General features: G+C 47.6%; 1 protein-coding gene across 1 annotated transcript in view; it reads right to left on the bottom strand.

Moving 5' to 3' along the window:
- Positions 1–8,464: 8,464 nt before the first annotated feature.
- The window catches only part of LOC135260656 (reversion-inducing cysteine-rich protein with Kazal motifs-like), a 31,478-nt gene continuing 24,809 nt past the window's right edge, over positions 8,465–15,133 (bottom strand). Inside the window, exons 16-19 of the mRNA XM_064346076.1 lie at positions 14,633–14,843; positions 12,978–13,051; positions 10,150–10,305; positions 8,465–9,090 (exon numbers count right to left, since the gene is read on the bottom strand). Of these exons, the coding sequence (XP_064202146.1) occupies positions 8,872–9,090; positions 10,150–10,305; positions 12,978–13,051; positions 14,633–14,843 (660 nt within the window). The 3' untranslated portion in view covers positions 8,465–8,871. The remainder of the gene's footprint in view (positions 9,091–10,149; positions 10,306–12,977; positions 13,052–14,632; positions 14,844–15,133) is intronic.

The following is a 15,133-nucleotide window of genomic DNA, read 5'->3' as shown; positions in this document are numbered from 1 at the left end:
AGGTCCGAATCGTGCTCACTGTGTGAACTAAACTGTGTTCTTGGCTAGAAATAGCTGTACAAAAAAAAAGTATTGTACCTTACTGAACCTGTGTTTAGCAGTTGTCTATGACCATGACATGCAGTTTTGTACGTCGCTTTGGATAAAAGCGTCTGCCAAATAAATGTAATGTAATGTACCTTTTCTGCTTGTAAAAGGTCCCTATCACTTCCAAAATAGAACATTTTTGTGCTTTTATTTCTGGGAGTATGCAGGAAGACCAAAACTCCAGTATGCTTTAAGACGTGTGGGAGGACAACTCCGCAGGTCATTGTTTCAGTATACTAATTATCAGCAAACATACACTCAATAACAAGTCTGCTGATAAAAGCTTATAAAACTATAAAAACTAAAAAAAAAACAGGCGATGCTGCGAGATCTGTGTGAGTAAACACATCAGCCGAACAGCTCATTATGAGCATTATTAACAGGCAATGCAACCCCAGTTGGCAACGTCGCTAACGATGTGACATCACCTTCACGCAGCATCTGTCTTTTGCAAAGCACCATGGGGCCATAATTTCCCACCACTGTGGGGGTGAATGAGACGGGCTCGGGACAGGTGTGCGGACCAGCTGGGCACAAGACCCCACACCTGAGCTATTGGCAGGTGTGTGTATATCAATCAGGTGTGTGCCACCAAACACACTCACGCGCTAACGATGACGGAGGCTGAGGGCACAGATGGCCTCGACACAATTCTCTGTTTTTCTGGATTGGCCTGTCTGGACAGCAGGTAAAAACCATTGACATTGGCGATGGGGGGGCTGCATTTTTTAAAATTTTTTTTTTACATTTGCCAGGTCCTGCTAACTCCAGACATTAATATCAAATGAATACCAAAACAGTCGGATATCTAGTTCTCAGATTACCGCCCCTGAGAAGCAGACAACATAATTGGAGGTGGCAAATGTGCTCTTATATATCTGTCTTCTTACCCCCCGCAGGTATGGAAAGGAATGTAGGACGGAGTGTAGCACAGTGGGTAAGGAACTGGACTTGTAACCGAAAGGTCGCAGGTTTGATTCCCGGGTAGGACACTGCCGTTGTACCCTTGAGCAAGGTACTTACCCGAAATTGCTTCAGTATATATCCAGCTGTACAAATGGATACCATGTAAAATGCTATGTAAAAAAAGTTGTGTGAGTTGCTCTGGATAAGAGCGTCTGCTAAATGCCTGTAATGTAATGTAATGAATGTCTTTGGGCATTAAGGGTCACGCCAGGGGTCACCTAAAAGTAAGCATGTCCTGGGGTTTTCCCTCCCTCTTACCTTCTAGAGGGAGCACACGTTACACTCCGTTACATTTATTTGGCAGACGCTTTCTATCCAGAGCGACGTACAATAAGTGCATGCCGAAGGTCGTTCAGAGACCAATCAGAGACACGGTCACTCAGAGACCAATCAGAGACACGGTCACTCAGAGACACAGAGTGGCTAAAAGATCGTCTCATTTTTTAAGTTTAAATGCAATCGGGGACATTTAATAGAAATCATTTATTGAAAAACTTCATGACTCTATAAAATGGATAATGGTTGTTGAGGTCTGATAACTGAAAATCTTTTTTTTGGAGCGGTTCCAGTTTCAAGCAGAAACCAACGCGGTGCGATTTTGCCTTGTCATAAGGTTGATAATACTTAGTTGAGTTCTAAAATGTTAATTTATTGGGATTATTTTAAAATTTAATTGAAGTTCAGTGTCTCAGATTCACTGTTTAGGGGTCACTTTCAGTTACCCTGTTAGTGGCCCAGCACTCTGAATACTGAACCCAGAATAACTGCAGGTCACCCTCTATCAAACTCGACACTTACAATTTAGAGGGCATTCACCCTCCACACTTCTGAATTCAGATGTCTCTATTTGACTTGGTCCATGGATCATTCCATCAGTATGAGAGAGGAACCAAGCAATAAAGCATGAATATAAATGGTAAATAATAAATGCACTGCATTTATATAGCGCTTTCATCCAAAGCGCTTTACAATTGATGCCTCTCATTCACTCATTCAAACACACACACTCACACACACACACTCACACACCAACGGTGAAAGGCTGCCATGCAAGGTACCAATCAGCTTGTTGGGAGCAATTAGGGGTTAGGTGTCTTGCTCCAGGACACTTTGACATGCCCAGGGCGGGGGGATTGAACCGGCAACCCTCCAACTGCCAGACAACCGCTCTTACCTCCTAAGCTATGTCGCCCCTAACGAAACCATCCAGACTCACGATGTGACTTCAATTCTGACTGGTATAGCCAGGGCAATATTTTCACTGGAGACTTGATGCCGTCTTATAACTTCAAAGTCCCAGGTCATTTGTGAATGGTCCTACTAACCGTCCCTCTCAGGTCGTCCGTTAGTGAGTGAGTGAGTGACCACAATTTGCCACACATAGCCCGTGGCGCCAGTTACTGCATAGTTTTACGATGAAATAATGCAGAAAATTAACCAGTTAGGTTGTGTCGCTGGATAGCGATACAACCCAGACACTGGCACAGTATTGCCCAATGCAGTGCCGTACATAGAAGGTAATACTATGGGTAGTGGCATGCCAGACGTGAATGTATTAGTGTTATTATTCACAAGCGATGGGCTACATCAGCTCGGTCCGCTAAAAAGAAAGTCACAATGAACGAATACAATTCCAAGCGCGTACGGTTAAGAAGTGACGAAACACACAGGAATGGAATTAAAATTATAGCCTGCAGGTGACATCGGTGACACTCGAACTCATAACACAGAAGTCTCCGACCACACAGTTAGATGAGTTTACAGTGAGACAGCTGTTTGGCTACTGGCCTCATACAGATAGCTAATGGCAGGTCAAATTGGAATTGTGACGGTACTTACGAGTCAGAGTGTGGAGAGGAAAAGAGGAGAGAGTGATTATTTATAAAATTAATTTATTCATTAATTAATTTTAGATGAATTACCTAGGAGTGCCATGGGGTGGAGAGGATAGCTGTGTCCTGTTCATGCGAAAGCTAGTGTGAAAAGGTGAGTTTATAAATTGTTTCTTAAAAGTGGAGAGAGAGTCTCATCATTACGGATGTGGGGAGAGAGTGTGTTCCAGAGTTTGGGTGCTGCACAGGAGAAAGCCCGATCCCCAATTGAAACCGAAATGAATTGTATTCGGTATTTTACTGGCAGCCAATGTAATTTCCACAGGACTGGAGAGACGTGAATCCGGACATGCGACCTTGGAGAATGTCTCTCTCTCTCTCACACTCTCTCTTCTCTCTCTCTCTCCTCTCTCTCTCTCTCTCTCTCTCTCTCTTTCTCTCAGTTCCCATTCTTCCCCGTCTCTCTACACTGTGCTGTCCAACAAAGCTGAAAAAAACCCACAGGTTTTAAGAAAGAAACCGAAACTGCCATTTGAATTCCACAGTGGCAGCGGCGCATTCACTGTTGACAGTTGAGGATGACAGTTGAAAAACATGACACAGAGCTCCAGTCTAAAGTGTTTCAGCTGTACCCAAGCCCTCGTTTTCATTACATTTATTTAGCAGACGCTTTTGTCCAAAGCGACGTACAAAAGTGCACATCACGGTCATTGGAACAGCTACTGTGGAAACTTATCACTATGGCAGAGGAGCCCATACCTGGGAGATCTATAATCAGGGGCGTCACTACCATATGACCACTTGCTTCCCAGCTCTCTGGCGTTACACACATATTTATAAATGGCAGTCAATCGAAGGGTCCAGCTTCAGAGAATCTGGTTGGTGAAAACCGAGCCCCTTTTCATGGATTTAGCTTTTTCGCTCAGCAAAACATTGGAGCAAAACCGTAACCTCTTGTTGAACTGTTTTTTGCTAACTGAACCCTCACCTCCTGTCCTGTAGTCTGCCGACTGTTTGGCAGGCGAGTAGGTTACTGTGAATGCCCTGTGTCGTGCGATGAGACTTACTGAATTGAATTGTTCGGTTGCAGCTCAGAGCTACTGGCTTAACTTCAAGCAAGTGCAGGTACCGGGGCTGTTTCAGTAAGTACAGAGGTCGTGGTTCGGGGAGATGTGAGTTAAAACACAGACAGACATTTTCCTCCAGCAATATCAGCCGCTGCAGCCTGACAGTTGATGGAAATGCATTCAGGGGGTCTGGAGTGCCCTTTTGGTGATTCCACGAGCTTGAAGGGGCGATATAGCTCAGGAGGTAAGACCGATTGTCTGGCAGTCGGAGGGTTGCCGGTTCAAACCCCGCCCTGGGCATGTCGAAGTGTCCTTGAGCAAGACACCTAACCCCTAACCTCTAACTGCTCTGGCGAATGAGAGGCATCAATTGTAAAGCGCTTTGGATAAAAGCGCTATATAAATGCAGTCCATTTACCATTTACCATTTGAAGAGGTTAGATGAGGCAACGCCAAAGCTTGGCATGAGCAGTTCCGGGCCAATCACGCGCTCCCTGCATCTGAAGGATGAATTCGATTGGACGGCTTGCCTCAAAATCCCCCCCACAACACCTGAAACGGTATGGTTTGAGATCAAAGGAAGCCCAAGCCGGCCCCCTCTCGCCCGCCGCCCCACCCCGCCCCGCCCCGCCGTCCTGCTCACGTACCCTCCCCTCGGCAGGTCAGCCATCACGCCATTAGGCCTCCGGGCTGTGGGAGGGTCGCCGATGCAAAGTCATGCCCGCCTCGCCAACCTTGCCCTCCCTGCCCACCTCGCCCGCCCCGCGTGCGGCACAGCGGACGCCGCACACTCCACGCGGCAGCTGGCGCAGGAGCCCAAAGGAGCCCGAAACGGAACGAGAAAGCGCTTCCATTTTTTCTCATTACCTCCGAGGCTCATTAATCAGCTACTTCCCTTTCGCCACCACGCCAAGCAGAACAGCAGACGGGAAACTACAGGCTATAAATTACAAATTAACCTGCAGGGCTGGACTCATTCACGCCGGGCACACGGTACATATTGAACACCGTTTGCGCCATACATCATATAATTCAACTGCATGCATTGTTACAGATAATCGCATATACTGCGCCACTGTACACAGGAAAAACGTTTGGTGTTAAACTAACTCTTACAGTGTGCACGAGGTCCTTATTTGACTCCATATATAAACTCAGTTAGAGTTGAATTACCTCTGGACATTTTATTGTGTATATAGTGTGTTTTTTTGGCATTCAGTGACCTACAAATTCACCCCGTCTTTTGGAAGAACCTTCATTTTTCTTTTACATTCGTGGTGGAACTTCCCGACTGATCAGTCATGCAGGTTTGAAGACACAGAGAGAGGCAGAAACTGTCAATCACAGGATGGAAAAGAGGAGCAGTACTTTGTAAAAGAAGTGTTGCAATGTGTCAGCCTCAGGAAGAGATATATATACTTTTTTTAAAATATCCATGTTAGGTGTAGGCATCTGACTACCTGTCCATCCTTCCTCTTCCCTCCAGCAGGAGGCAGAAGTGTGTGTAATGGATTCATTCATTTAAACTGCCCAATTCACAGACAATAAGGGCTCCCCAGTGTCTTCACAAAATGCTTAATTAGGCCAGCTAATCCTCCCCCAGTTTAACTACAATGGGTACTCTGCAGCAGAATAAATCTCAGCTGATATACAGTGGCTACTCTGCAGCAGAACAAACCTCAGCTTATATACAGTGGCCACTCTGCAGCAGAATAAACCTCAGCTGATATACAGTGGCTACTCTGCAGCAGAACAAACCTCAGCTTATATACAGTTGCTACTCTGCAGCAGAATAAACCTCAGCGGATATACAGTGGCTACTCTGCAGCAGAATAAACCTCAGCTGATATACAGTGGCTACTCTGCAGCAGAATAAACCTCAGCTGATATACAGTTGCTACTCTGCAGCAGAATAAACCTCAGCTTATATACAGTTGCTACTCTGCAGCAGAATAAACCTCAGCTGATATACAGTGGCTACTCTGCAGCAGAATGAACCTCAGCTGACATACAATGGCTACTCTGCAGCAGAATGAACCTCAGCTGATATACAGTGGCCACTCTGAAGCAGAATGAACCTCAGCTGATATACATGGACTCTGCGCAGAATGACAGCTGATATACAGTGGCTACTCGCAGAATGAACTGCTGATATACAGTGGCTACTCTGCAGCAGAATGAACTCACTGATATACATGCACTCTGAAGCAGAATAACCTCAGCTTAGTACAGGATACTCTGCAGCAGAACAACCTCAGCTGATAACAGTGGCTACTGCAGGATAACCTCATCTTAATACGTGCTACTCTGCACAGAATAAGCTCAGCTGATATACAGTGGCTACTCTGCAGCAGAATGAACCTCAGCTGATATACAGTGGCCACTCTGAAGCAGAATAAACCTCAGCTTATATACAGTGGCTACTCTGCAGCAGAATAAACCTCAGCTGATATACAGTTGCTACTCTGCAGCAGAATAAACCTCAGCTGATATACAGTGGCTACTCTGCAGCAGAATGAACCTCAGCTGATATACAGTGGCCACTCTGAAGCAGAATAAACCTCAGCTTATATACAGTGGCTACTCTGCAGCAGAATGAACTCAGCTGATATACAGTGGCTACTCTGCAGCAGAATGAACCTCAGCTGATATACAGTGGCCACTCTGAAGCAGAATAAACCTCAGCTTATATACAGTGGATACTCTGCAGCAGAATAAACCTCAGCTTATATACAGTGGCTACTCTGCAGCAGAATAAACCTCATCTTATATACTGTTGCTACTCTGCAGCAGAATAAACCTCAGCTGATATGCAGTTGCTACTCTGCAGCAAAATGAACCTCAGCTGATATACAGTGGCTACTCTGCAGCAGAATAAACCTCAGCTTATATACTTTTGCTACTCTGCAGCAGAATGAACTTAGCTGATATACAGTGGCTGCTCTGCAGCAGAATAAACCTCAGTTTATATACAGTGGCTACTCTGCAGCAGAATAAACCTCAGCTGATATACAGTGGCCACTCTGCAGCAGAGAGCTGGGGGCAGAGGCTTCCCCTCCCCCACCTATAAAAGGCTTTGAGAAAATCTGTATAAACTACATAACGTGATGCAGTAAATATGCAGTTATTATTATTATTATTATTATTAGTATTATTATTATTAGTAGTAGTAGTAGTAGCAGTAGAATCAAATGACATTATTTTAACATACTAGTAGTAGTAGTATTATGATGATGATGATGATGATGATGATGATGACTATTCTCCTGTTTCTTCATCATATTATTATCGTTCTTATTATTGCGCTAGTGGGTAAACCGCACTGCTGTATGTGAGTCTTTGTCCTTCTCGGACACGTTAGCCACTTTCACGCCCAGATCCTTGATCCCAGCTCGCCAACGACCATCAAGCTTGTGATGAAATACAGCTTGTGAAAGGAAAATCAATATTACAGAGAGAGACCGGTCAATGAATTATTCAGGGGAGGAAGCCTGAGAGTCTTCCTCATCTGTCTGTGGAGGCATGAGCGCACACACACACACACACACAAGGAAAGAAAGACAGCACCACAAATCACTCTTTTTCTTGCCCTCTTTTATACTCTGTAAAAACTGTGCATTTCTACTCGGACTTCAAAAAGAAAAACCAATTTTGCAAAGTACTGGCATTTTATACAAAAAACACACAGGGGCAGCGCGCCCAAGCTCGCCGTTTACGCTTAAGTGCCAATGTTCGGGCGCAAAATGAACGCAATGACGAAAATAAAGTAAAAAATTTAAGAGGAAGCCGAACCCCCGTGGGGCAGGAACACTGCGGTTCTCGCTTCCCCACAATAATACTGATACATAATAAAAATACTTCACGAGACATGGGAGCCAGGGGAAAGGCAAGACGAAACAAGACAAAAGACAATCACACAGGAGGCACACGTTTACATTAACCATACATTTCGGAGTAAAAAACACTTTGCATTTGCCACCATGCAACACTAATATCATTTGGAATGGCACATATTTTTATATATATATATATATATATATATATCTGTATAACAGTGGATTATTTTTACCCATTTCACGAAGAAGCGTGCTGTCCCCCGCTCAAACAACACAGAATGCATCTATTATTGCATCACGTCATATTAAGAATTATTTAAAATACTTGGACCAAGGCGTGCTGATATAAATACATACATTTGGATGAGCTATGATTGTCATAATCACACATGGCTTCTGTCCTTCATTTCCACAACAAAATTAAAAAAAAACACAAATTTTCTATAGAGAGATTCTCTATAAATCCCTTTTTTAACTTTCAGTTTTGGTGTTGCAGCGTTTGTCGTTTTGATTTAGATTTGATTTTGACTCTCCATTTTGATTTCCTGGATCTCTGCGTTTCCCTGTACAATCGGGACCCACGATCACCTACCACGAGCACAACCTTCACACAGCCCAGCCAGAGGACCCAACCTACCCTATCACTACACAAGCCAACTTTCACAGCCCATTGGCTCAGATCTGGACCCGATACGCTGAAGAGACAAGGGCTCGCCACGTTGAGCAGCGATCACGCTACCACAGAGCCAGAACCCTTTCACACGGCCGCCATTTTGGCTCAGTCTCCTCCTCTGCAGGTGCACTGAATGATGAAGAGGCTGTAGTCTTTTTATTTTTTCTTCTTCCTGATTTTCTTTCTTTAAAAAAATAAAAACTGATTGATCCCAGTAGGCACAATGGCGATTGTCAAGGCAACGGGGGTGGGGGGGGAGGGGAGCGAGAGACGTCCCTCCCTCCTCAGTCATCACATTAACCCCCGAGAGGGTCAGAGGTCATGCAGCAGATACAGATCACTTGGTGTGGGTCCCAGTTTTGGATGGGGGAGGGTGGGGGGGGGGGGGGTTAGGGTTAGTGGGGGTGGGGCTAGACGTCTCCCGGGGCGACGGCCAGCGCGAGGGCGAGGGAGAGCAGCAGGAGAAGGGGGGCGGGGGACCCCCGGGAGGGCGGTCCCGGCGAGCTGAGGGCCGAAGTCCTCACCTCGGACAGGGTGCAGGCGGACATGGGCACGCGGGACACCAGCGTGGGGCTGCCGTAGTTGATGAGCGAGTCGATCTTCTCCGCCTCCTTGTTGCACGCCTCGATCTGGTGGCGGGAAACAGCGCCGAGCGGCGCGGCGTGGGGGGTTATCACGGAGAGAGGGCCGAAACCACGTTTTCGCGGCCCCGGGGGGCGCGTTCGTTCGCTGGCTCTCAGAGAGGCCAGGGGGGCGTTCGGAACGTCCGAGCCTTTGGGAATGCGCGCCCGTTCTGAGAACTCCAAGCGTTACGTCCCAGGGAGCGAGCGCTCGGAACGTGCGCCGATCGCTCCGGCGTAGAAAACGGCTCGAAGAGGTCACTGCCGTTTTGTAAATCAATGGAATTTTTGGCGCTCTATATGACGCTCGAACCACGGAGCGCTGAAAATCGGACAGGTGCACCTCCAATCACTCTGCGCCAGAGAGCCCTTCTTATAGCGCAGGTATGCATTCATATCGGTTGAGGCACACTGGGATTTGTTCAGTGCGACAGCAGCAAATCTCATTATTTTAGCTGGATTATTTACTTAGCTTCAGTTAGCTTCAGCATGCGCACTCATGGGCTACACCATAAACGGGATTAGCAGATTAGCACGTAAAGTGCTAATGTACGCTCATGGGCTACGCTATAAACGGGATTAGCAGATTAGCACGTACAGTGCTAATGCGCGCTCATGGGCTACACCATAAACGGGATTAGCAGATTAGCACGTAAAGTGCTAATGTACGCTCATGGGCTACACCATAAACAGGATTAGCAGATTAGCACGTACAGTGCTAATGCACACTCATGGGCTACACCATAAACAGGATTAGCATATTAGCACGTACGGCGCTATACTTTACCTGCAGTAGAGTGCTATGGTTAGCGCTGAGCCTGCAGTAGATTAGCATGCAGTGCTAAAATGTCCCTTCAGTATATTAGAGTGGACTTTTATTACTAGTCTATTACTTAGTGAAAACTCCTATGTTTTTTTTTTAATGTTGTATGCGTGGATGTTGTCTGTTTTTGTACAGGTTATCTGTATTATTTTATGTGAGTTTCTGTTACTGAATTATAATTTATTTAAAATTTGAAACGAGCGGACTTGGCGTCAGAGAGGCGCTCCCCAGGCCCCACGCCGTACCTGCAGGGGCGTGGGCCGCTGCTCCACCGGGACGACGAGGACCACCAGCTCCGCGTCGATGCTCAGGTAGCCGAAGACGTCGCACTGGGGCACGGAGACGTGGAGCCGGAGCACGCGCAGGACGTCCCGCACCGTCACGGGCCGGCCCTGGTCCAGCTGGGGGATGGGGGGGGGGGGCGAGAGAGAGAGACCCGCGGCGTTCAGTGCGCCGTGACGATGATGATGATGATGATGCGCCAAACATGAGCACCGCGCACGGAGATGCACGTTCGCCCAACTCCCTCTCTCAAATTCAAATTCAAATTCAAATAAGCTTTATTGGTGTGCATGGTATGGGTACGCTTGCATTGCCAAAGCATACACTGACGTGACAAACATAACAGATTGGCAATAACAGTTTAACTACAATAAACAGAACAAATGTTCTCTCTCTCTCTCTCTCTCTCTCTCTCTCTTTCTCTCTCTGGACGAGGAGAGCGCTCTGCTCAGAGGCACAGCAGTCACGGCCCTTGTGCCCCCCCCCCCACAAGATTCAAACCCGCAACCAACATAGGCAGAAGCCTGGCTCCCTAAACCGTTAATCGCGCCGTTGCCCTGGCAACCACAGCATTAGCTTGCAAAAGAAAAAAAAAACCCAAATATCCTCTAGTTGAGAATTAGCTTCGAGCAACTAAGGCGCTAATTGCAGATAGCGGACGCTCCTCGGAGTTCCGCGGACAGACGATACTGGCGCAGCGAGCATCCAGAGGGATCCGGGGCACACTGTTCACACTCTGACCAGGGTGGGCGTCCAGTGGGCAGAGCAGGGCACTGCCGTCGGACGCAGGGGAGAAGCCGACATTATGCCCACTCACGGTTTCGGCGCACTGCCTCCTGCGAGTTCATTCCAGGGGAAGACCGACCACGCCATACCGCCCCCCAGTGGCCGTTAATCACCATTACCACCGCAAAAGCGCATTATGGAAAACTACAGCACGGCATGCAGGGTAACACACATTTTTTTTGGGGGGGGGGGCAATTTTTTCTCCAGCTGACTGTAATCCTAGGGCATTTTCAAAATAAACGGGGGAAATTTACAACAACAAAAAAAACATTATAGCTTTGTCAAATGCAGTAGCGGCAGCAGCTACTAGTCTCATGTATGGGCAACTGGCATCGATATCAATGAAAACTACAGGCAGAGGAGAAGACCGCGGCCTCATCGGGTTTCGCATCACGGAAGCGATCCATAGTAGCTACGAGATGGCCGACGTCTTGCAGCTCGGAACCGACGTGACGGGAAACGTAATGATCACAGAATTCTTGTTCTGTCAGAGAGATGATGTCGGTGCACACACATCCTCACAAGTGCATTTCCCTTTCCAGCTTTTACTCAAAATAAATAATAATTACCTATATGTAATTATCAGGGTGAAATTAGATTTTAATTCCAAATATGAATAATTTATTGTTTTTTTTAAATCGCATAATCATTAGCTTGCTTGTTGCTCTGTCCGACATTTTTCCCTCCGCTATCTGCACCTGGAAGCTTGTTTCGAGCCGTCCTGCAGGCTGACTCACCAATCAGAGCGCTCCTTTGCATAGCAATTGTTGCTAACCGCCACGGACTCTGTCAAGCTTTCGTTTCAGAAGCACTAGCCTACCTTGTGAGAGGACTGTAACTAAAATTAGGAGTTTTAGCCAATCTCCCCCCCGCAAGTTATGCCCTTGTGTATATCAAAGCTAAAATAAAAAAACGATTAAATGGTGCACAGACACGGGGACCAAAGATTGGCAAATCAATTTTCCATGCCACATAGACGAGGCAAAGACGAATTAGCCTATAAATATTTACGTCCAATGAGATTGTTTCGTAGATAGTTAGTTCTACCCAGCGACGCACGGACAGCTCTGCCCCGTTGTGATAGTGCCACTCTCTTCCGCTGACAGCAGAAGAGGCTTCTCTCGTTTACGGTAAACGGTAAATGGACTGCATTTATATAGCGCTTTTATCCAAAGCGCTTTACAATTGATGCCTCTCACTCACCAGAGCAGTTAGGGGGTTAGGTGTCTTGCTCAGGGACACTTCGACACGCCATGGGCGGGGGGATCGAACCGGCAACCCTCCGACTGCCAGACAACCGCTCTTACCGCCTGAGCTATTTCGCCCGTTTACGCTGAGAGCGATATCATTATGCCCGAATACTTTCCTCACTACTCCCAATATCGTTAATATAACCCTGTACTGCACATTGGAGTCCCTGCTGTCGACATCTGGATGAGACAGGAGATCTCTTGATCGTAGTTAAATGATTGGTCACTAATTGTTGGCGGGAACTTGGCGGAAGGGATTGCTGACAATAGCCTACCTGTCGCTAGCCAGCTAACGTTAACGTTACAATAAAACATTTCCCTGCTACGTACAAAATTTAACGTCAACTGCGGATTGTTGCCAGATTCATATCTGTGAAAACAGCTTTAAAATAAGGGGCAAAATTATGATTTCTAGTCTTTTTTTTTTAAATGAAGGGCATTTTTTTTTGCCCTCTCTTGTGATTTCAGGGGCATTTTGAGAATTATGAGGGCATTTTTGCCCTTTTGCCTTCATACATTTCCAACCCTGACTGTCTGCCTACCAGGGGCCAAGTTCACGTACGGATGAAAATAAAAACAGACGTGCTCACAAATCGCAGGGACTGACTTATTTACAGCGGTTGCCGTGCAACTTGAGTTGAAGGATAAGACAGAAGCTAGAAAGGCGGGGGCGGGGGGTGGGGTTGGGGGGGGTGGTTGATGGTTTGATGGGAGTCGGAGGTGACCCGGGCTCAGGCAGGGGAACAGTTGGTTACCTCAGCAAAGATGTTCATCTGCTTTTTATTCCAGAGAATCCGCAGCATTCCAGCACAGAGGGGACAGCAGGCTCCTGCAGACACAGAACAAGATCAGAGCCTCACGCCTCTCTCTCCCTCTCTCTCTCTCTCTCTCTCGCTCTTTCACACACACTTTCTCTCGCTCCCTCTCTCTCACACACTCTTTCTACCTCTCCACACCTCTCCTTGTCCCTCCCTCCCTCTCTCCCCCGTCCTGTCACTCACTCTCTTTCTCACATATGCACACCAACCCCCCTCCCCCCCACCCACACACACACACAAAGCAATACAACATTGACAGGACATTTTGCACACAGTGGCTAACAGGCACCATGATGGCTGATATGCTCAGAAACAGACTGGTCAGTGGACTCTCTCTCTCTCCCTTACACACACACATACACACACACACACACACACAAAAACACAAGCACACACACAGCTCTGATCTTTCCACCAATAGATACAGAGACTTCATTACAGGGACTGAACATGCTGCACAGAACATGAAGTTCTGAAGCTTTCTGCCAGCCCTGCATGGTCCACACAAGCCATCAGACAGTATGGTCACGTGTAAACAACACCCTCTCATCCACAGGGGCTTCTGGAACTGGTTTAAGACATTTCACACTTTCCCCTCCACCGGTTTCAGCACTGTGCGGCAAGCCCAAGTGGCTTGGCCTTCTGCATGACTGATCAAGAACGAACAGCCAGCGGCGCCCCCTTGTGGTGGGGGCACGTCAGTGTTCGGACAGCTCAGCTCAGCTCTCTCTCTCGAGAAAAGCAGCGCTGTGACAGGAGTTGTGAGGAGGTTGAGGGGAACGTTGCGAGAACGTTGTGACAGTGTTGCGAGAACGTTGCAAGTACGTTGTGACAGTTTGCAAGAACGTTGTGACAGTGTTGCGAGAACGTTGTGACGGTTGCGAGAACGTTGTGACAGTGTTGAGAGAGTGTTGTGACAGTGTTGCAAGAACGTTGCGAGAACATTGTGACAGTGTTGAGAGAGCGTTGTGACAGTGTTGCAAGAACGTTGCGAGAACATTGTGACAGTGTTGAGAGAGCGTTGTGACAATGTTGCGAGAACGTTGTGACAATGTTGCGAGAGCGTTGAGAGCGTTGCGAGAGCGTTGCGAGAGCGTTGAGAGAGCGTTGAGAGAGCATTGAGAGAGCGTTGAGAGAGCGTTGCGAGAGCCTTGAGAGAGCGTTGAGAGAGCACTGCGAGAGCGTTGAGAGAGCGTTGCGAGAGCCTTGAGAGAGCGTTGAGAGAGCGTTGAGGCAGTGTTGAGAGAGCATTGAGAGAGCGTTGAGACAGTGTTGAGAGAGCATTGAGAGAGCGTTGAGAGAGCGTTGAGAGAGCGTTGAGAGAGTGTTGAGAGAGCGTTGAGACAGTGTTGAGAGAGTGTTGAAACAGCGTTGTGACAGTGTTGCGAGAGCGTTGAGAGAGCGTTGAGGCAGTGTTGAGAGAGCATTGAGAGAGCGTTGAGACAGTGTTGAGAGAGCATTGAGAGAGCATTGAGAGAGCGTTGAGAGAGCGTTGAGAGAGTGTTGAGAGAGCGTTGAGACAGTGTTGAGAGAGTGTTGAAACAGCGTTGTGACAGTGTTGCGAGAGCGTTGAGAGGGCGGGGCCCACTCACCGGGAGGAGTGACCGGCTGGCACCCCTCGGTGGAGAGGGGGGGGCAGCGGACCGAGTCGCAGCCGGACTCGGACCCGAACTCGGACACCACGCCCACGGCGTGGCACCGCCCCGGGTAGTCCACGGCGACGCGGTCCGAGTACGCCTCACACACCGTGCGGTACGTCTCCCCGTTGTGCCCGCACACGGGGCTGGCCTTCCTGCAGGCGTCCTGCACACCACACACACACACACACACACACACACACACACACACACAATCAGGTACATATAACAGCATATACACACACACACACACACACACACAATCAGGTACATATAACAGCATATACACACACACACACACACACACACAATCAGGTACATATAACAGCATATACACACACACATACACACACACACACAATCAGGTACATATAACAGCATATACACACACACACACACACACACAATCAGGTACATATAACAGCATATACACACACACACACACACACACACAAT

This window comes from Anguilla rostrata, chromosome 8 (assembly GCF_018555375.3).
Source record: "Anguilla rostrata isolate EN2019 chromosome 8, ASM1855537v3, whole genome shotgun sequence".
In the NCBI taxonomy this organism is placed as follows: Eukaryota; Metazoa; Chordata; class Actinopteri; order Anguilliformes; family Anguillidae; genus Anguilla; species Anguilla rostrata.
This window is presented reverse-complemented; position numbering and strand designations above follow the sequence as displayed.